Source organism: Cricetulus griseus (genome assembly GCF_003668045.3).
Source record: "Cricetulus griseus strain 17A/GY chromosome 1 unlocalized genomic scaffold, alternate assembly CriGri-PICRH-1.0 chr1_1, whole genome shotgun sequence".
NCBI lineage: Eukaryota > Metazoa > Chordata > Mammalia > Rodentia > Cricetidae > Cricetulus > Cricetulus griseus.
The window spans coordinates 175,685,213-175,707,293 of record NW_023276807.1 but is presented as its reverse complement, the minus strand read 5'-3'; the positions used below and the strand labels follow the sequence as shown (position 1 = coordinate 175,707,293).

At 42.4% G+C, this 22,081-nt stretch overlaps 1 protein-coding gene across 3 annotated transcripts in view; it reads left to right on the top strand.

The window, feature by feature from the left end:
• Positions 1-22,081, top strand: part of Ube2e2 (ubiquitin conjugating enzyme E2 E2) — a 296,679-nt gene that overhangs the window by 255,259 nt on the left and 19,339 nt on the right. For all 3 annotated transcript variants that reach the window (XM_027389395.2, XM_035452237.1, XM_027389396.2), the window contains exon 5: positions 1,324-1,471. In XM_027389395.2, coding sequence (XP_027245196.1) covers positions 1,324-1,471 — 148 coding nt within the window. The remainder of the gene's footprint in view (positions 1-1,323; positions 1,472-22,081) is intronic.

Here is a 22,081-nt window from a genome sequence, read left to right as displayed (position 1 = left end):
ATATATGTGTACCATATGTGTGCCTGGTGCAAAAGACCAAAAGAGAGCATTGAATCCCCTAGAACCAGAATTGCTAGCAGTTGTATGTCACCATACCAGTCAGTGCTGGGAACCAAACCCAAGGCCCCTGCAAGAACAAAGGTTATCTTAACCAGAGTCACATTCTTCCCTAGAATATTTTTATGTCATAACTTTACAAATTAAAGACAAGTATAATGGTGACCTTACTATCATAGGAAAAGATTGTATTAATAGTACATTCAAATATAAAATTTAATAAGGAATAACTTTGTGAAGTATAACAATACAGTAATAATAAATTATAACAAATACAGTTTTTTAGGTTCTTTTAAACAATCTTTTTTATATTACATACCAATCCCAGTTCCCCCTCCCTCCCCTCCTCCTACCCTCCCCACATTCTTCCTAACCCCCATCTACTCCTCAGAGTGTGTAAGGCCTCCCATGAGGAGTAAACAAAGTCCTTCAAACCATGTTGAAGCAGGACCAAGACCTTCCCCACCCCTGTATCTAGGTTGAGCAAGATAACCCTCTATAGGGAATGGGCTCAAAAAAAAAAAAAAAAAAAAAAAAAAAAAAAAAAACAGTTCATGCACTAGGGATAAATCCTGGTCCCACTGCCAGAGGCCCCATATTGTCCCCCAAGCCCCCCAACTGACACCCACATTCAGATGGCCTGGTTCAGTCTTATGCTGGTTCCCCAGCTGTCAGTCCAGAGTCAGTGAGCTCACACTAGCTCAGGTCAACTGTTTCTGTGGGTTTCCCCATTATGGTCTTGATCTCTTTGCTTATATTGTGGCTCATCCCCAGTGCTCAGTTGTGCATCTCTGCATCTGTTTCCAACATATACAGTTTTAACATGAAATTATATAAAAGAGGCATGTGATACGTTTATATACCCTCATTCGTGTTTTAAAACTGTATTAAAGAACACTTATCTTCATTGTATTATTCCCAAGCGTTCTGGGTTTTGTTGTTGTTGTTGTTTGTTTGTTTGTTTTTTGTTTTTTTGGGGTTTTTTTGGATCTTCTAAATGTAAAAAGTAAAGCAACTAGAATCCACCAAAAGTTTTTGAAACATTTCAGAAGTCGGGCCCATTTCCTGCTCATAAACATCCTGTGGTTACATCAAGTTAAACTCCTCAGCTACACCAGAAGCAGTGTGCAGATTCTACTGAGTGCTCTGTTTTCTGTCACAAATTATCTTTATTTTTAATCTATTGATTATTTTCATATATCTATTAAAAACTTCAGCCTGGACCTCAGCCATTTCCTCTTATGGCAACTTTGCATTTTCTCCCAGGTCACCTTCCGAACGAGAATCTACCACTGTAATATCAACAGCCAAGGGGTGATCTGTCTGGACATCCTCAAGGACAACTGGAGTCCAGCCCTGACCATCTCTAAAGTCCTCCTGTCCATCTGCTCACTCCTTACAGACTGCAACCCTGGTGAGTGGCCCTGGATCTGGTACCAGATTGAGAAGCACAAGGTTGCCTTTGAACCTGTTAATGCTGCTAGTGTTCCCTACCCCAGCTGCTCATTATCATTGATTTTAACTTTCCATGCTCTATAACTGTGTTCTTTTTAGATTGGTTCTTTCCATTCACTTCTTTCTGAACCTATTATTTACCAAAAGAAATTTAAAACAAAATATGATAAAAATTAATGAAAACTCATTTTAAATGAGAAAAAGTGTATTTTAGAATGCATTAAATTCTCCTACCACATAACAATAAAAATTCAAATTGAATAGCTTAATCTTTAATTAGATACCTAGTAGACATGTTAATTTGAGAAATGTGGGCTATTAAAATCTCATAACAGCCAAGGCAGCACCACACAGATGTGACCTCCAGTGCAGTAGCAGCCGTGCGCCCTGATAAGCTGTTAGCAAAAAAACTGAATGGATCTAAATCAGGAAGCAGGGCTTGCCAGGAAACTAAGGTGGCTATCGGCATGTCTTGGCCCTCTGCTGAGCTTTGCACTCAGGTTCTCAACTCTTGTTTCTTCCTCTGCATGTGATCATGTGCCTTTGACAACTTTGCTTTAGCTACAGGGCAAGCCAGCTATGAATTGTGCTCATATATGGATTTACTCTGGAAAATACAGAAATCCTAGAGTAGTTTTTGTTCATGCTCTCCATGAAACTTGCATTTTTCAGTGTTTTATTAATTGTCATGAAATCCCATCTCCTGGGTAAGGCCCTTGTGAAATGTTTTTAGTTCACTCACCAGGTAGATAGTAAAGTCAGATCAGATGGCACCATGAGAGTTGACTGTCACTGCAGGCCCATCCTCTCCTGGCTGCACCCATTTCTGCCTGCCACATGTATGACCTTACTTAGAGGTGATGTTGCAAGGAGGCTTTCTTTGTTGTTACTTTTGTTTTGATGATTTTGGCCTTTTACCACAAATCAGCAGTGAACACCTGCTTTCAGAACAGGTCCCCTGAACTCATCCACCTCTGTCTAAAGAAATGGCTATCAATATGTCGTGCTGTTGGAGAGAGGCTGGAACTTTGGTTAATCAGTTGGGTTTTGTTTGCTTGTTTCTTTGATTGGTGTTGCTGTGTCTCTCAAAAGTTTACATTGTCTATAAAACTAAAACTCACCCCTGACCAAAACAAAAGCTCATATTCTGAACCAGGGATGCTGGCCTGCACCAGGTTTGCTGGTGTACTTCTGTAACCGCAGCACTCACTTGGGAGGATGAAGCAGAAGGACTGAGAGTTCAAGGGCAGCCTGAGCTACGTGGTGAGATCCTGTCTGACCCATCTCATCTCCACTAAAGAAATAATGCATTTTTTTAAATACTGGCATTCAGTAGGAATATCAGGGCAGAAAATAATAGTGGTCCTTAGAAGATGAACCACTTTTGTGATAGGAGTCTAAAAAGGGGATTAAGAGCACTGACAGCTCTTCCAAGGACCCTGGTTTTGTTCCCATCACTCAAGCGTCAGCTCACAACCATCTGTAACTCCTATTCCAGGGGATCCAACACCTCTTTCTGGCCTCCTCAGGCACCTGGCATGTAAACAGCACACAGATGTACAAGCAAGAAAAACACCCAAACACATAAAAAATAATTTTAAAAGAGACTAGAACAGTTTGTGATATATGCTAATCATCACATTCTGGTGCGTCTAAGAAGACCACCTGAGTGACACTCCACTGTACAAATGTTGACATTCCTGGGTTCTTTCAGTAGAGTTCAGTTTGATTTTGGTTAAGATTGCATCTTTATAGCCCAGGCCAGTTTTAAACTCACTATGTAGCCAAAGGTAACCTTGAACTCCTGAGCCTTCTCATCTTCCCAAGTGCTGGGATTTACAAGGGTGAGCCATCATCCTGGCTCTGATTCTTAAAGAAAGATGTCACTGAAGCATGGTACCTCATCCCTGTAACTTCGGCATTTAGGAGATGGAAGCAGGAAGATCACCTCAAGCTTGAGTAGTCTGGGCTGTATATCAGGAGGCTGTCTCAAGAATGCTCAGAGCAAGTTATCTACCTTAAACAGATGCAGCACCCAGTCTTTAGTGGGCTTCTTCACTGTTATATGAAGTTATTTTCAACCTCTGTATGATTTTTTTTCTCCCTCAATGTAAGTTGAACTTAAGTCTAACTGTTCTTTAAATTATCAAAAAAGATAAGCTTGGTAGAATATGAATAAATAAGATCATCTTATGTGAATCAATGATGTGTATTTAATGAACTTGAAAGATGCTTACCCTTCTTAGTCCATGGGCTCATCTCTTCATCATTTTCATCTTCCTCTTATAATTTATAGTTGTCAATTTCAAAAATTTTGACCCATTGAAATGCAAATGCCCACAGGTGTGATGATGTGACTGAGGCAGCCTTGGTTACACAGTGCCACACTGTCTCAAACAAACAAACAAACAAACAAAACAGTGAGCCAGGCTTTGGTAACACATGCCTTTAATCCCAAAACAGGTGGATCTCTGAGTTTGAGGTTGTATTCTACAGAGCTGAGTTCCAGGACAGCCAGGGCTGCACAGAAATTCTAGAAGAAAAAAAAAAAAAAGATGTTATATCTTATTAGGGTGTTCTGTGTCCTCCTTAAGTTGCTCTTGGTAGAAAGTAGAAGTTGATTTTGAGCCAGCTCCTGAGACAGCGCACCTAAGGACCCGAGTTTGGTCCCCAGAATCCACGTGGTGGAGAGACGGAAGCACCTCCCACATGTTGTTCTCTGATGTGGTTTAGCACTGTTGCTCTGAGAGCAGATTCATGGATTTCCAAAGAAGTGGGTAGCACTAAGGGAGAGAATCTCCACTTTTCCTAGAATTCTGTGACTTTCAAATACTGTGTTCCTAGTCATTATTCTGCACAAACACATTTTAAGTTCTGAGCCATGTGTCGAGGTACAAGGCTGTAACCCCAGCAATGGGCAGGCTGGGGGAAGAGTGTGAATCCAGGACATCCTGAGCCACAGTGAGACTCTATCTCACAGTTTGAAGCTATTTTTTGTTTGTTTGTTTACTAACAGTCATGTGCATATGTGCAGCACTATTTAGACTCAGTGGGTTATTTTTTTAAAGGACATGAAGTTGGGAAGGAATGAAGAAGGGGATCCTAGAAGGGTTGGAGTATATTTACACAAATATGAAATTCTCAAAGAATAAATACAAGTATTATATTTTAAAGTGGTATTTTATAGTAAATAATATTTCTTTAAATATTATTTTCTTTAAATATTATTTTAGATGTGCTTATGTTGAGGTATTCATACCTATAAATAATGAATATTTTGCCACATACTTAATCAGGTACACCAGGAGCAAAACAAGGAGATAAAGGTTTCCTGTAGTGAGTAACTAGAAATATTTCCAACCTGTTTATCTGAAAAGCAGGTGATACATGTGTGGCCACATTGTGCTGTGAATCTCAGTTTGCCTTTCTTATCCTACTGCTGCTGCCCTGGGGTTTTTGAGATAGCATCTCACCACATAGCCAGCCCAGGCTACTGGGGATTGCAGGTGTGTACTACCAGGCCCCACACAGTGCTATGACTCACTAAAGTAGTAAGAGTTTATTTCCTTAAGCATATTTCTGGTGTGATACGATTTTTAAATAACAAAACCTTTCTGCCTCTTATGGAGGAACTGGAAATTTGAACAAAAAGCATTTGATGTTGGAAAACTTCTGTCAGAAGTTTCTGGTCATGCTATTAAGATCATGAGTGTGAGGTTTTTCTAGAATCTAGGCTGTGGACTGAAATGTTTGCAAATACCATTTTGGTAGCTGGAATTCACTTCTAGATAGTCCAGAGGGGTTGGAAACAGGGTCAGAGGTATAAAGGAGACCAAGATCCACCCTTACAATAATTGATTCTGAATAAGAAATATGTGGGAGTTCTTAATATTCTTCTACTTTGAATATATTTGAGATTTCCCAATATAAAGGTATTTTTTTAATTTCTATAATCTGTAAACTATGGAGACTGACTGTCATCTTCTGCAGGGATCGTCTGGGCCAGCACTGGCCCTCAGTGCTTCCTTCCACATTGGCTGCCCTCTTCAGTCCCCTTGAAGTCTTGCCTGCCCTTCTGCAATATGCTAAACAGCTCAGGCCAGGGCAAAGCACACCACAGACATCACCTATCACCTTTCCATTAAAAAATTGAGTATCAGGGGATGGGAGAAATGGCTCCACAGTAAGAGCACTTGCTGTTCTTGTAGAGGAATCTGGTTGTTTCCAGCACCTCCATGGCCACGGATAACCTTTTATGACTCCAATCCAGGGAATGAAGTGCTGTCTTGGATCTCCCCAGGCACCAAGCACATACATGGTATGCATACATACATGTAGACAAACACATGGGTAAAACAGAAATTAATCTAAAAGTAAAATTTGAGTGTCAGCTGCCCTGTCTTAGATTTATCCAGGTCTTCATTAGAATAACAAATAGAGCCCGAGAAGAGTGACTTATGCCATGACCTACCATGACGATTAGGCTGGGGACCCTAAAGCTGGTAAAAGCTACATTTTCTCAAAAGGACTAAGCAAATGAAGACATTCGACTTTTCCCAGAGCTCTTCTCCTGTGATCCTTGAATGGTCAGAAGAGGCTCGCTCCCATCCTTCTGCTCCACAGCTCACTCTTTCAGGTCCCTAAAACAGCAATGCTCTCTTACCCATGCTTGTCTCCAAGGCCTTAGCTGGTTGCTTTTCTTTGCCTGGCTCTGATTATATAGTGAAGTTGATTACGAAGTACTGAGATTTTATGCTGGATAATGGCTTCTCGTGGGTTGAGGCCTGTAAAGCAGGATTAAGTATTTCAGCTGGTCTAGATCTGTGGGGATGACACTGAGTTTGTGAGCTGCTAGAAGGACTGAAGGTGCCTGGGCTCTATAGCAGAATCCCACATTTTCCAGCTTCAGAGCTATGATATCTCGTGCCCCATCGAGCCTCACCTAAGAACTGAACAAGCAACCAGTCATTAACATAGACTTTCCTAGAAGCATGCAAAACATGTTTGCCTTTTCTAGACTGTCATTACAGCTGATTCTGCAGACACCAGTTTTCTTCTGAGGACAACGTCTTTGTTTAAATTAAGAAATTAGCAAACTGGGAAGATGGTTTAGATGATTAAAATAAAATACTTGCCCATACTGGAGTTTGGATTCCAAGAACCCACATTTAGGGTGGAGGAACACCCTAAAACTCTCTTGCTGGAAGAGGGTGATACAGAAACAGGCAGCTAACTTAGCTGAATCAATGAGCTTCAGGGATACTGGGAGACTGTCTCAAAATAGTAAAGGTGGAGGCTATCAAAAAAGATAAGCCTCCACACAATTGGAGCACACACGCCTGCACGTGAACAATACAATACGCCCACCCCGGAAATATAAATGAGAGAAGTCCTAGCACAACACGTAGTTGCCTTGGCACCACTGATATGTGAAGAACTGGTATCTTCTGGATTACCACAGGCTGAATTCAAGTCCTGCTCTGTGCAATCACATATGATGCAGCCAGATGTAAGGCGTTACCGAGGGAGAGGCTGAAACGGGTTGTGATGAGCCAGAATGTGATATTACCGACTCTGAACAAGGTTTAAGTTTTTCATATTTATTATAATTACAATTTTTCTGTTTGATTTTCGAGACAGGGTTTCTCTGTAGCTTTGGAGGCTGTCCTGGAACTCAGTAGAGCAGGCTGGCCTTGAACTCACAGAGATCCACCTGCCTCTGCTTCCCGAGTGCTGGGAATAAAGGTGTGCGCAGCCACCACCTATCAATTACAAGAATCCTAAGAATGAGAGTCAGAGCATGGTCTTTCACTGCTGGATTCTCTCTCTAGCTCAGCTTTTCACTTTGTGAAGAAGATGTTTGTAAAATGTCAGGTTCACTCTGTGTATGCAGCCTCGGTAGCTATCTTCTCTCTCTCTCTTCATGATTAAGAGATCATGGAACCCAATGTTGATTATAACACCTGAACTCCCAGTTTTGACATATAGTAAAGAATTCACTTAAGAAGCAGTATGTGAATTTGTTTAAAGTCCCAGCATATTCCTTGCATAATAGATGTATTCCCAGGAAAATTACAATATATTAGTTCATCATGATAACACACACCTGTAATCTTAGTACTTGGGTGGTAGAGGCAGGAGGCTCTGGAGTTCAAAGTTGTCCTGAGCTGTATAGTAAGTTCAAAGCCAGCTAGGCAACCAGGGATGCTCTATCAAAACATCATCAATAAATAAATAATATTAGATGCATTTGAAAACGTTTTGCCTGATGTAAGGATTCGGGCATTATGCTGGCCTGCCCATCACCTGGCAGAATGCACTCAGGCAGTACCCTGGTCAGCCCAGGGTTCCATGACTACTAGTCTGCACAAAGGTGCAAAGGACCCCTTTAAAAGAAAACCCCCTGCCCACTTACGCTTTCTTTCTCTTTCCTGCTGTTTGCCTGAGTCAGGCAGGACTTTTCTTGTCTCCCTCTTCTCTTCTGTCCTCTCTGTGTCTCTTTTCTCTTTCCTTCCCCCTCCTTCCCCTTTCTAAAAAAAACTTCTCACTTAAGCTGTGTCTGCCTGGCATGTTTGTCCCATCCAGTCCGTGTGTGGTCCTATCCCCCACCCCCCAACCAAGGTTCCTCTAGAGCTTTATTCCTAACACTTGAGAGTGTCCTACAGAGAAACCTCTTGCCAAGTTAACACTTTGGAAGATGTTTATCTCTTCTTGAAAGTACACTGAATGGTTTCCCCTTGAGTAAGCTCTGCATTTCATCTGAATGTGTTGCCCCAAGTAAATTGTATTGTCTGTGGTGCTCAGGTACCTGGGACAGCCCGCAGAGGCCTCTCCAGCTGTGCTGTGGTCAGGCTCAGAGCACCCCTTTGTGGGAGGCTGTTCAGTCCTGTACACCACCCCCACATTCTATTCAGAGCATTGTCACAGTGGCTTGTGTGGGATCTGGAGCTTTTGTCTCATGTGGCACTGAGGTCAGCTGGCTCTCTTGCCCACACTGGCTCCTGTAATGGAAGCACATTCATACACAGCATGAGGCAGATGCATCAGAGAAGTTAGGAAAGAAACCTAGTTTTCACAGCTTGTCTGCTTTGGAGGCCAACAGTATCTTTCAGAAGAAACTCCACAGCTGGAGAGGGCTCAGAAGTTAAGAGCATGTGTTGCAGAGGACCCACATTCAGTTTCCAGCACCAGCATGGTAGCTCACAACCATCCTAACTCCAGTTCCAGGGGATCCAAAAGCACACATGTGGTGCACATACATGCACACAGGCAAAACATTCAAACACATAAAATAAATATATGAAAAATGTGAAGAGAGGAGATAAATTCTAGAAGCAAGCGCTCAGCAGAGAGTGCATGAAGAATGTGACAGCCACCCTGTCCCCTCTGGAAGGGACACGTTTACCTGAGGGCGGTATGCAAGCTGTAACTCAGGATTTAAGGAAGACTGGAAAGCATCACATCAGACTTGCTCAAAATGCTTCTGTGGCTGCTTGAATATGCCTGTCAGTCATGTCCTGGGCAATGCAGACCTGTGATTAACCAGCATGCCTTAAGAAAGTTAACAGCCTGTCTCCAACTTGATAAAAAGTTTTAGGTCTTGCAAAATACTATTTGGAGGAGGGTTTTGCTTCACTATTTGCTTAAGATGGTTTAAAGTATCAGTATTGTAACTGGAAACACACAAATACACACACACACACATACACAGACAGAAACCCTTCTCCTTTACAATGGGAGTAGCATCTGGGGAACACAGGCCCTAGGTAGATTTGAGTGTCCATGTGCTTTGAATTTGGTAACATTTTTTTTTATTAAGATGATCTCTCCTGTTAAAACTTTTGGGGGGGCTAGAGAGTTGATATGTGCCCTTGCAGAGGACTCGGGTTCCATTCCCAGTACCCACATGGCAGTTCACAACCGGCTGTAACTCAGATCCCATGTCTCTCCCAGCCTCTGAAGGTACAAGGCATACACAGTGCAAGGAAACACTCATGCACAAAAACAAAAACATCTGAAACTGTTTTCCTAAGTGAAGCAACATTTGAAAGTCAGTATTTACTTTTCACTTGAGCCTGTTACTTTGGGAACTCGGGTTCAGCTGGATTCAGCACGGTCAGTGACTTACACTGGGTGGTCTCTCCCTGTAGACAGGCCTCAGCATCTAACCCTGGCTTCAACCTCTTTGGCTGTTCTCTCTGCACATTTCCCCGGCCCCTCTCAATGAAAATCTAGACACAGATTAGCTGTTGCTAAACACTTTTTATTGTTCCCCCTGTAGCAACACTCCTAATTTTGTCAGTTTGGATGTTGTTTGCATTAAAAGTGTTTATGTCTGAACTTAGTATGAAAATTCTGTTTACTTTTTAGAAGACACTATCCTACAGTTTTCCTCCTCAGAAATCACCAGTTACAGACTTAGTTTCTTTTATTATTTTGTCCTGTTCAATTTTTTAGAGCTAGAAATGGGACCTTGTGCCTCCAACATGCTGGCATCAGTGACTTGATATTGATGTTGGGTGACCTGTATCCCCAAGTGCCTATCCCTGCATTCTCCCAAACTGAGGTCTTCTTTACCAGAACCAGCCGCTCCCTATGTTAAATGTTATGCTGTGTTAGTATTTTAGATGTTTTCTCCTCTCAACTTACCTAAACTTCTCGTATCTGAAGTTCACTAGGGAATTGGGCAAAAGCATCAGAGCTGTGCATTTGGCCACTCTCAGTAGACATGAAAACACAACAGAAACAATGAGAAGATGTACAGTGGGGCATGCCTGCAGTCCTGAACTTAGGGCAGGGTGAGGGAGGCTGCAGCAGGAGGATTGCCAGTTTGCAGTTTGCAGCCAGTATAAGCTACATAATGAGCCTATGTAGAAAACAAAACAGAACATTAAAAAATCACCAGGCAGTGGTGGCATACACCTTTAATCCCAGCACTCTGGAGGCAGAGTCAAGTGGATCTCTGTGAGTTCAAGACCAGCCTAGTCTACCAAGCAAGTTCCAAGACAGCCAGGGCTACACACAGAGAGACAGAAAGGGGGGATATAAATCCTCAATATAAGCAAAGGCAATTGCTCACTCCAGTCTGTCTTCTCAGAAGGGCCCATGAGGGTGACTCAGTCACACTGGACTGCCTTGAGAATGTCTGAGGAGTCTAGAGCATTTGATTGGATTTTAATGAATGTATTCTTCATTTTTCTTTAAGTGAAAGGCATTAAAGATGGTGGTGATTTAAGGCCTAAAGATGGCTAATTCTTCCCATTCTAGGATTAAAAGAACATTTTTTAAATAATGAGTCAGAATTGTGTATTTTAAGTCAGAGATTTTTTTCTTTAATAATATATTTACATTAACAGGTTTTCTTACTGTTTGCTTTGTTTTGCTCTGACCATCAGAGAATACAACCCTGCTTTGAAACTACTTCTTCCCTGTAGCTTTATCGGTGCCTTTTTAGATAACTTCTGCATCTGCTGTAATTATTTTATTGAGCAGATGTGTGTCACTGAAGTTATTTGACTCTTGCACAGCAAAGTGAAGAGACTAAAGGTTTGGCTTGTTGTGGGCTCCAACCTATGTCATAACCCCCCTGTCCTCAGCATTTGGATTTATTTACAGATGGGAGTGTCCAGTCTTTAGACATTACAACAAGGGCTTGTCATCTACAAGGCTCACACTTTGAAAACTATGCTTTTATGTATTTGACACACACATAAATAAGTAGATAAACAAATGAATAAATAGTGAGTTTTTAACCCCCATATTTGAAGTTTGTGGACTTGACGCTGGGCAGTGCACTTGGCCACTCTTGGCTGCATATGGCACCTGATTGTGGCTTGAACTTGCTGACAGCTTCTCTCAAGAGTGACACAGCTGTCAGGCTATGAGCTGCAGTTTTGTCCCAGTGAAACTTATCCTGTGTCCACATTCTAGCTGTGCAGCAGACTCTTGGTGGCCACAGAAACAGAAAGGCTTTAGGTGCTATGCACAGGCTAGGTTTGCCATGTACTCCTGCATAAAACTCCTAGAAGCAAGGCAGAGTGCAATGCTGGAGCAGCTCAGTGATGGCGCCAGTACTCAACCAGGTACACAGACCTGGGCTTGATTACCAGCACCAAACCAATACACAGAGAGAGTAAAAATAAGTCCTGGGCTTAGGGGCGCACACCTTCAGGTAGAGACAGGAGAATCAGGAGTTCAAGGCCAGCCTGGACTATGGAAAGCTATCTCCAAAAAATGTAAAAAGGAAAGAAATAATATAAAATACATTAAAATGGTATTATTAAGTTGCTGGCTGTGGTCTGTATGGTTGTCCTATTTCCTTACCACTTGCCACTTCTGAGACTCTAAATGCTGTTTCTCTTGTTAATTTATTTTGCAATTTAATTCTGCCTCCTTTTAGTCTATGTCCAGTGGTCTCTTGTTAGTGGGAATGGTGTCACTCTAGTGAGACTAGCTATCAGAAAGGTCTGTGCATGGCTAATAATTGCAGCAGGAGTTTTCACTTTATGTTGGTTTAAAATCTGGCAAGAGTGTAAAACACCCTACAAGACATGAACTCCTGTACTATACTCAGGAAGATTCCCCAAGCCTAGAGCCCATGAGCCTTGAGCCTCTTACTGAACTACAGGGCCTCTTTTTTTTTTTTTTTTTTTTTTTTTTTTACCTAAGTACAGTCCCTATGTGGCTGGCACATTTCCATCTTCCTCCACCTGAGTGTCCTACCATCTCAGGCCACTTAGCACACCCGCCCAGCAGGGAGGGAGGACACAGGTGTACTGGGTCAATGCCCCCTGGGCTGTACCCCAACCCCAAGTGAACTCTTCAGTCTTTGTGCCTGAAGGATTTATTACTGCATGTACTCTTCGGTTTCATTAGTGGTGTCTAATGTCCTCAGGGCGCAGGTATGAGAGTCAAAGGGAAGGTGACACTCTTCCCTCAGCCTTCAGGGATATGGCCACAGCAGCATGACTATCTGGTTCTCACATCCTCAATTGGCCTGTCCAGGACTGCCTTCTATCTATCTCCTTCCAGAATCTTGATAGGAAAGGCAGTTCAGAGGAGAGTGAACCATGTCTTCAGCCCCAGGAAAGGTTTGCTATGCCAGACAGAACTGTGCTTGCCCAAGCCTGGTGTGACTCTCTGCCCTGCTGGTCTTGCCTGCTCCATGACCTACAGCAGAAGTCAAGGGAGGTCTTAGCGTCCTTCATCGTAATGGTTCTCATACTGTGCAATCAGCCTGTAGGGTGAGCTCTACCTCCACCCTAAGCCAATGGGTCTTCATCTTGAGCCTGAGGTCTGTCCCTTAATAGGAATCACCCAGCTGCAGCCTCTGACTGAGCAACCAACAGCAATTGTTAGTATTCAGGTGTCTGTACTGACCTGTCCTTGAGGTTCTGACAGGATACATCCTCAGCTGCACCCTCTAAGAGTACCACCTGTGCACATTTACCATGTCCCTTTTTAAAGGGCCCTGCTCCCCTTCCATCCTCCTCTCTTTCTTTCTCTCTCTCTCTGTATTTTCCCCTCCCTCCCCCTCTCTCCCTTTTTATCTCACCCTCTTGCCTCTCTCCTGCTGCTCCTTCCTGTCTCTGAAGGCTGGTGTCCCCACTTCCCTTTCCCCCTTTTTTGATCCCTTTCCCTAATAAAAAACAAAACAAAACAAAACAAAAAACAACCCTCTGCTTTAACCCTCTTTCTCTTAAGTGCCACTTTTCTTAAATTATAACAGCAGTGACTCTTGCAGAAGAGCTTCTGGCAGCTTACTGAGCTCTCCCCTTCCACCTCCTCTCTACCCTGTCCTGTCCCATCTTCTCTGTCCTCCCCCACCTCTGCCCTCCTCCCACTCAGACCTACTGCTTTCCTTACTTTTAATTTCTTTTATCATTTCATGCACCCAGGAAAATGTTTAAAAACAAAGGAAGAACAATTGTAACTATTTGTTTTGTGTGTGTGTGTGTGTGTGTGTGTGTGTGTGTGTGTGTGTGTGTGTGTGTATACATATATGTGGCATACCTGTGCACGCAAGTGTGGATGCCAGAGGCTGACACTGGGTGGTTTTTGCTCTCCATCATATATGTAATGTATATGGTGTTTGCCTGCATGTATGTATATGTATTACATGTATGCCTGGTGCCCTTGGAGGTCAGAAAAGGTATGTTAGATGCCCTGGGACTGAAGTTACAGAGGATTATGAGCTGACTTGTGAGTACTGGAAACTGAACCCTCTTCCTCTAGAAGAGCAGCCAGTGCTCCTTACCACTGAGCCATCTGTCTATCTCTTTACCTTATTTTTTGGCACAGACTCTCTCACTGAATCTCACTGTTTCAGACTGGCTGGTCAGCAAGTCCTGGCATCCACCTGTGTCCTGCCCCAACCCCCAGCAATGGGATTCTAGGCACCTAGTTTGGTATCTAGCTTTTATGTGGGTGGAGGGGTCAGAACCCAGGTCCTTAGGCTTACACAGCAAACCCACTGAACGATCTCTCCATTAGTTTATTTCAGGAGTGATTTGGTCATTGCTTCTTAACTATGTAACAGCTATATGTTGGACAATACCTAATAGAAAGCCAAGCTTTGAACTTGAATGACAGGGCCGTGGCTTATAATGGGCACATTCTTCGCACATGTGCATCAGACAGTCACAACCTATTATTATTCTAGCAACACCCTCATCTGAATAAGTTTTGTTTGTATTAGTAACCGTGATATAGGAAGAATTCTTTTTATGCTTTATGGCTTGAAAAGAATGATTTAAACAATGAATAGTAACTTTACCAGATACAACAACAATTTTTTTTTCATTTTAAAATATACTTTACACCAATGAAAAACCATCCAATGTAGTTCACACTCATTTTCATATTTGTAAATTTTAGAGACAGATAAAAATGTGTGCCCTCATGTAAGATAGCATGGAGAAATGGCTTGGCTTCTGCCTCTTCCTCTTTGCAATCTGTTAGTATTTTTTTTTTATTATTTGTTATACAAATTACAGGCTTCATTATGCGTACTTGTATAGTGTGTGCTGTGTTCGTACTCACTACCCACCTATCCCCTCTGTTACTCTTTTTACTTCATGCGACAGGCTTTGTTCTGGTGTCCCCTCAGCTCTGAAACTGTGGGTTGGTGGAGACCTTTGCTAAGTCACCACATACTTTCTCCATGCCATGGTTCTTTCTTACCTAGTTAGGGAATGTAATAAACATGCACTGCTCTGCTTTGTAGACATGTAGACAGCAGTGCTGTGCACTCAACATGACAGTCTCTGTGGTGCTGAGTCTCCTGGGTAGTGGGGGCCAATACATGGTCTAAGATAGTTTCATGGTCTGGCTCTAAGCTGTTACCTGATCTCCTCCACATTCATACCTGACTTCTCTAAAACTCACTGTGACATGCCCCTTGTATATGTCTCTTCAGTGAACCTTATATTTATTGCCCCTCATATCACACAGTGTCATATGGCTTGTGAACACAATGCAAGGTTATATCATACTGTGTTAAAAGGAATGAAGTCCGAGAAGCCAAACTACCCTGAGTTTGGAAGTTGTCAGGAATATTGGAGTCCTGACCCGCTTCTCACTAGCTAGCTGCTGACCTTAGATAAATAGATGCCCTCATTTTATGAGTTGAGTCTGTATTTATGACCCTGCCTCACAGTATCATTTTATGATAACAAATGGTGTATGTAGACCTCTAAAAATACTTTGAAATCTCTGAGTATCATTATATGAAATGCATTCAACAAAAAGCCTATCCTAGCTGTAGAAGATGAGATGACCCTGCCTTTGAGATGCCAAAAAGAGCAATTTTGTTGCTTATGTAATGTCTTCAGAAAGCTTTGTCCTAGATCTATGAGTCTGCAGTTCTTATGTGCCATGGATTTTATCATCTATAAGGAAAATGAATAGAAAAAATGAAGTATAAGTCAAATTTGATGGTTTCATTTTGCTTTTGACTCCTAAGCCTGTGTTCTGGGTCATTTAAATGTTTAAGATAATCCTATCAACTAAAAATTAATTATAAATCTACTTCTCTATTCCTACAACCCACAATAAGCAGACTGTCCCCTCCTGCAATGCCCTCTGACTATATAGAGCATTCAAGAAAGCCACCTTATTTCAAACACAAGCCATCCATTTTTATTCTGTATGCCATGCTGCTGTATCATCAATCTTGGCTTATATAAAATATGTGTCATAGGTCTAAAGACAAAATATGTTAGACTAAATAGCCAGGGATATTGTTCTGGTAGAGTGCTTGCCTAGCAAGAACAAGGCCCTGGTTTCAGTCCCTAGTAATGCCCCTCCCCCCACAGGCACACACACACACACACACACACACACACACACACACACACACACACACACAAACACACATGCACAAAATAAAAATCTGCATTACTTTGGTTAACAAATTTCTTGAGTTCAGTGACTATGTGTGTAAAACCTAGTTATTTACAGAGAGGTTTAAATAAATTCTGTTAACTAAAATGGACACACTTTATTATTATTATGGTCATTTGTTGTTTTTAAACTGCCCATGTGAACACATAGTTGTATCAGAAATCCAGTTTGCACACTTGCTCTAAGCAGCTAGAACAGTAGCAGTTGGAAGGTAAGTAACCCCGCACTAACCCTGCAACATCCTGACTTGATGCCTGAGACATGATCCAGGCTGCAGTTGGACAGAGACACCAGAGAGAGCCCACAAGTCTCTTCTGATAAAAACACATGTAAGTGTAGGAAAACCAAGAGAGCAAGAGTGACACAGAACTCCAATAAGAAGTGAGGGAATGACACATAGGTCCCTCCCAATCTCTGTTCCCTCCAGACTTTGGTTAGGTCCCTACAGAGCCCTCAGATACTTTGTCATAATAGCACACAAAACTAGCTGTGGAGTCTACAGAACTACCCTATGACCATCTCAGAGCAGCTGTCGGGGTCAAATGACACCTAACAAAGCCTTGTTCAGACAGTGTTCTGTAAGGGGAGAAGCATGTTGCAACACACAGCATCATAAAGTATGCTTGGTGAAGCCACTTCCTGAGTTCAGTCTCCAGAACCAATATGGTGGAAGGAGAGATCTGATATCCACACATTGCCCTCTGACCCCCAACGTGTGCTGTAGCATATGCTTGCCCACATATACATATGCACACAGAAAAATAAATAAGTTTTAGTCAAAAGAAATCAAAGAGGAAAAGCCTAGCATTAGATTTCAGATGATTAAAAAAAAAAAAAAGCAAGCTTTTCAGAAACATTATTGTAGTTTCCAATTCAAATTTAAATATGTGTTGTTCTTATCACAAAACATGAAGGCTTAAGGAACTGACTGGCTTATCTACTCAAGTAGACCCAAAATAGCAAGCATCCAGCCATGCAGACACTTCTGTTGGCTATGATAGAAGAAGTATGTTGGACATTGCACTCACTGTGTGGTCTCAGTCACACTGTGTGAGCAAGTATCCCTACATATGTCTCTAGATGGCCCATTCTCAGGCTCCTGTCTCCTCCCATATATGCCAGTAACTGGTGGTTTATTCCTGAACTTAGGGCAGCAACCAGCAATGTGTGTCATTGCCACTTTCTTGTACTGTGTTAGTTTTATACAGAATCAGAAGACAAAATAGCACTCTCAGCTTGTGACCCCAGCATTCAGGAAGCAGAGAAAGTCAGCATGGTGAGTTCCAGACAGCCTGAGCCACATAAGAAGAGCATGTCTCCAAAAATAAAATTGAGCAAGTAGCACATTTTAGAAATAAATGAGCCACAGCTTTACTAGAGTTATAAAGTGTGGCATTGGTGAGCCAATTCCAGAGGTGACTGTGGGAAGAAGGCCTGTTGACCACCACCTAAGCATCTGGGAAAATGCAACTCTCTTGTCTCTTGTGTATCTTCTTGGTAGACAGTCTGAGTTCTTCTCAAGGCTTTGAATTGTGTTTAAATGTGTATTGTTAGTACATCATCCCAGTGATCTACCTGCCATTTCAGAAAGCAGCTGAAAGATAGAATAGGAACAAACTAACACCAGAAAGGACATCTTAAATGGGCTGCAGTAATTTCTTCTTACATGTTGTCTAGCCTAATGGTTTTAAACAGTTGCAGAGGTCCCAGGAGCTGCGCAATTTTTAAGTAATTGATGGCATACATGGCCAGCCCTGTGCTGTCATCTCACTCCCTAAGAGCCTATTTACACTATGGACATAATGAAGTCTGATGTCATATCTTGGTTATGCATCACATGACTTTATTGGGGTTCTCTCCAACCACCATTTCCTGCTTTCACTATCAATGAAAACAAACGCTGTTTCCTTGGGAAGAAACTTAGGCGGAGCATTTAGGAGCCTAGGTTAGTAGCAGTGTGTGGGGGCTGTACTTGTGTGGCCCCAGAGCCAAAGCTGATCATTAGGCAGCACCTGGGAGGACCCTAGTCACTCAGGTCTCCAGTGACTGGAGAAGAGTCTTGTCAGTCATAGTGGATTGCTCTTCAGGAGTCATGTGGTGGCTATTCTTGGTTGTCAACTTGACAACATCTGGAATTAATTAAAACGAAGCCTGGAGGTGCACACCTGTTAGAGATTTTTGCTTAATTTGAAGGAAGATCCACTTCTAATCCAGATCTTTTGAGCTGGAAAACCCACCTCTAATCTAGGCCACACCTTCTGCTGGAAGCCTATATAAGGACATGGAAGGAGGCATGCTCTCTCTGCCTGCTTGTTCTCACCAGCAAGTCATTCCTTCGATGGCATTAGAACCTACTTCTTCAGGTTTCCAGCATATACTAAAGACCAGCTGAGACATCCAGCTTCGTGGGCTTAAAAGCTACTGGATTCTAGAACCTACTGTTCAAAAGTAGCTATTGTTGGAGAAGCTAGACCACAGTCTATATTCATTCTAATAAATCGCATTTCTATAAAGTGAGAGAGATTTATTCTGTAAGTTTTGTTACTCTAGAGAACCCTGACTAATACAAGTCACCTGCCAGGCTGGCCATAGAGTGTCAGAGTGCTCGCCAAGCATGTGCTGGGCCTTGGTTTCCATCTGCAACACCGCAGAGAACCAAAGAACAGCCATAATCATGATAATCACCATCAAACAGTAACTTGAATGGATTTAACGCCATCAAACTCTGCCTTCACTAAAGACAGCCTGTTGAGTCACAGGTTGACCTAGCATAGAAAAGAAGTGGAACAAGCTGCTTCCACCTCCCAGTGGAGTGAGTGACTCACAGCAGCAGTGAGGGGTGTGGTGAAGGCTGAGGTGCAGGTGGGAGTACTTGAGGGAAGCACTGAGGGTGAGTGACTGTGGAGCTGAGGGCGGGGTTGAGGAGCCCTCCTTCTGTCTGCCTTGCTTATGTTCCTTTGCCTGCTCTGGCAAGAATGGTGTTAGTGTGCGGCCTCCCTGGTATCTTGTTTTCTTCTGTGCTTCTCACTAGTTGACAGCATGGCTCTTCTCAGCCACCCAAGGAAGCTGGTAGAAATGTTGCCCTAGCTTCATTTCTGTGATAAAAACACCCTGCCAGAAGTCAACTTAGGGGAGCAAGGGTTTATTTTAGCTAATTCCAGGTTACAACCACTCATTGCCAGGAAGCAGAGGCTGCAAGAACTCAGGCACCTAGTCACATCGCATCCACAGTCTACAGCAGAGGGACTAGATACATACCTGTTTGCTGGAGTTCGGCTCACTCTCTCCAACTGCTATTCAGTTCAGGACCCAAATCCAGCAGTGACTGCATTCTTGGGTAATCAGCTCCCCAATGGCCAAACACTCAAGCCTGAAGAAGAGAATCTATATTATACCATATCTCCCTAGCAAAGGTGCCTGATCTCAAACCCCCATTCAGAGGACCTAGCAGATCTCCGTACAGACAGAGCAGGGGCTGCTCTGTGAGGACACTCAGAGGAAGCAAGCTTGACATGAGTCATCCATGAGTGAACAGATCCCCCTTTCCATGTGAACACACACTTATAGTGCCCCAAGAATACAATTTAATGAACTTAAATAGGCTACAACAGGGTGGGGTGGAGTTATATAGTTACAAAAACCCTCAGGACCTTTTTTTTTTTTTAACTTTTCATTTATTGTGTCTTTAACATCATGTATATTGATCCCATTCATTTCCCTGTCCCTTCATAGCCATCACCACCCCAGGATCTTTTTATACAGAAGCCTGGAGTGACCTATAAATGCCCTTGGAGTTTACTCCTGGGGTTTTGTATTGAACCCTTGCCTCTATTGACATCTGGTGACTGCAGAGTGCCATTGTCTTTCCCAAGATGCCTCGGGGCATAGAGTGCTTGCTCTTGGCATCAGAACACATTTTGTGATCTGTCTATGAAAGCATGGGGTAGCAGTCTTTCAAATGATTCTCCAGCCAGCCAGCCTATCTTTTAACATCCACTTACAGTACAGGATATAAAATCAAGAAATAAAAATCTGCATATTCTCATGTACAAACAACTGACCTAACTCAAGAAGAAAGAAAACAATTCATTTACAGTAGCATCAAAAAAGTCCTTCTGGAGGCTGGAGACATGGCTTGGTGGTCAGGAGCTCGTGCTACTGTTGGAGAGGACCTGAGTTCAGTTCCCACATGGCAGCTCAAAACCATCTGTAACTACAACTCCAGAGGATCCAGTGTCCTCATCCATGCTTCATTGGCACCAGCCACACATATGTCACACATACATAAATGATGGCACTCATGCAGATATATAAAATTAAAAATAAATGAATATTTAAAAATACTTAGGGATGATTTAACCAAGGAGGTCAACAGCCTGACACTGAAGTATATTCCTTAGAGGAGTTCAAAGGGCATTCCATGGTTATGGCTCTGAAGAATTCATGTTACAATGACTACAATAGCCAAAGCAATGCCCTGGAACCTCAGCCTCTCAGGATCCACTAATGTGCTTTAGATTTGGACCATTCAAAGCCTGCAAAAATTAAAACCTTTAAGAAACAGTGTGTTGCAAACACAAATACATACATAATAGTATGCTGTTTATTTCTATAAGATGTATAAATCTATTAAAGGTTAATTATGAACATAAATACTTATTGTTCTGATTTCCTTTTTGTTACTATGATAAAACACTCTGACCAAGAGCAACTTAGGGAAGGAAGGGTTTATTTGGCTTATACTTCCTGGTCATAGTCCATCATTGAGGGAAGTCAGGGCAAGAACTCAAGCAAGAATTGAAGCATAACCATGGAAAAATGTTGCTTACTGGCTTGCTGTCTCTGGCTCTTGTTCAGCTGTCTTTCTCATACAACACAGGAATCTCTGCATAGGGGTTGTACCACCCACAGTGGGTTAGGCCTTCCGAAATCAATTAACAATTGAGACTATACCCCCACAGACATGCCCAAAGGCTAGTCTGACCAAGATATTTGACCATTTAAGACTCTCTCAGGTAACTCTAGGCTGTGGAAAGTTGACAGCTAAAGCTAAGAGACTTTACCCTTCTCAGCTTGACATACAAGCACATTACGTAAGCCATAATCTTTCCTATCTTATGTGTCCCCAAGATCTCACATTAATATTATATAAAATTAAGGACAGCTTTAAAATTCCCACAGACTTTAAAAACTCCAATGTTTTAGAAATTTAGTTTCCCTTTAAAATATCCAGAATCTCTTAGCTGAGTATATTCATTCAGTTTTCTTGAGGCTACAGAGTCATGTTAAATTATATAGTACAAATCTGTGCTTTAGAGTGTGGTGCTTTTTGCTGTTCCTTTGGTTATGTGTTCTTCAAAAATCTAACATTTCTCTCTCTATGCCATCAAACTGTATTTTAAAGTAACTTTGAAAAGAAGCCTCCATAATTTCCAACAAACACCACCACGGCACAGACAGGGTCAGGGAAGCCTTCCTCGGTTGACTATTGGTGGTGGGCTTCCATTTGAGGAGCTGCTCTTGCCACTCACACTCCAGCGGGTGCAACTCTAACTTTCTCTACCTGCCTGTAACCAGGCTTAACTAGCCTTCATTTCTGTTTATGAGGTTTTGACAAGATCATTAGAAAATTAGCCTGGCTCTTTGTGTGTCTTGACACCAGCATTTTGAGTCAGGCAGTGTCTAGGAAAAGCATGTCGAGGGGCTATCACTATTGTTCTCTAGGGTGATGTCCTTGAAGGCCACATCCCAGATCTGAAGTGTTAGCTGGGAAAGTCCACAGTGCTAAGGAAAGAATGCTTGGGAAAGGGAATCAAAGGAAAAGAAAAGAAAAGAAAGCAGACTTAGGCCCCTACATGGCAGCACAAGGGGTGGGATTCTGGGAAGGGGAAGTACAGTGTTTCCTTAAGAACTAATTATTCCACCCATACCTTAGAGAGTGTAGCTTAAGAAGAGCCTGCTTTCCTAAGGGTGCTCCCTTAGCCAAAGGACTAATCCAGCCAGGCTGGACTGGGAAGTTTTCACCCAGGTCAAAACTCTGTTGTTGTGACCAGGAGTGCTTTCTACTAACATGCCCTTTCTCCAGTTACTGGTATCCACTGTGAAATTCTTGTGGAGAAGGGACTTAGGGAAATGGCTCTGTTTGTAAAGTTGTTACTATATAATG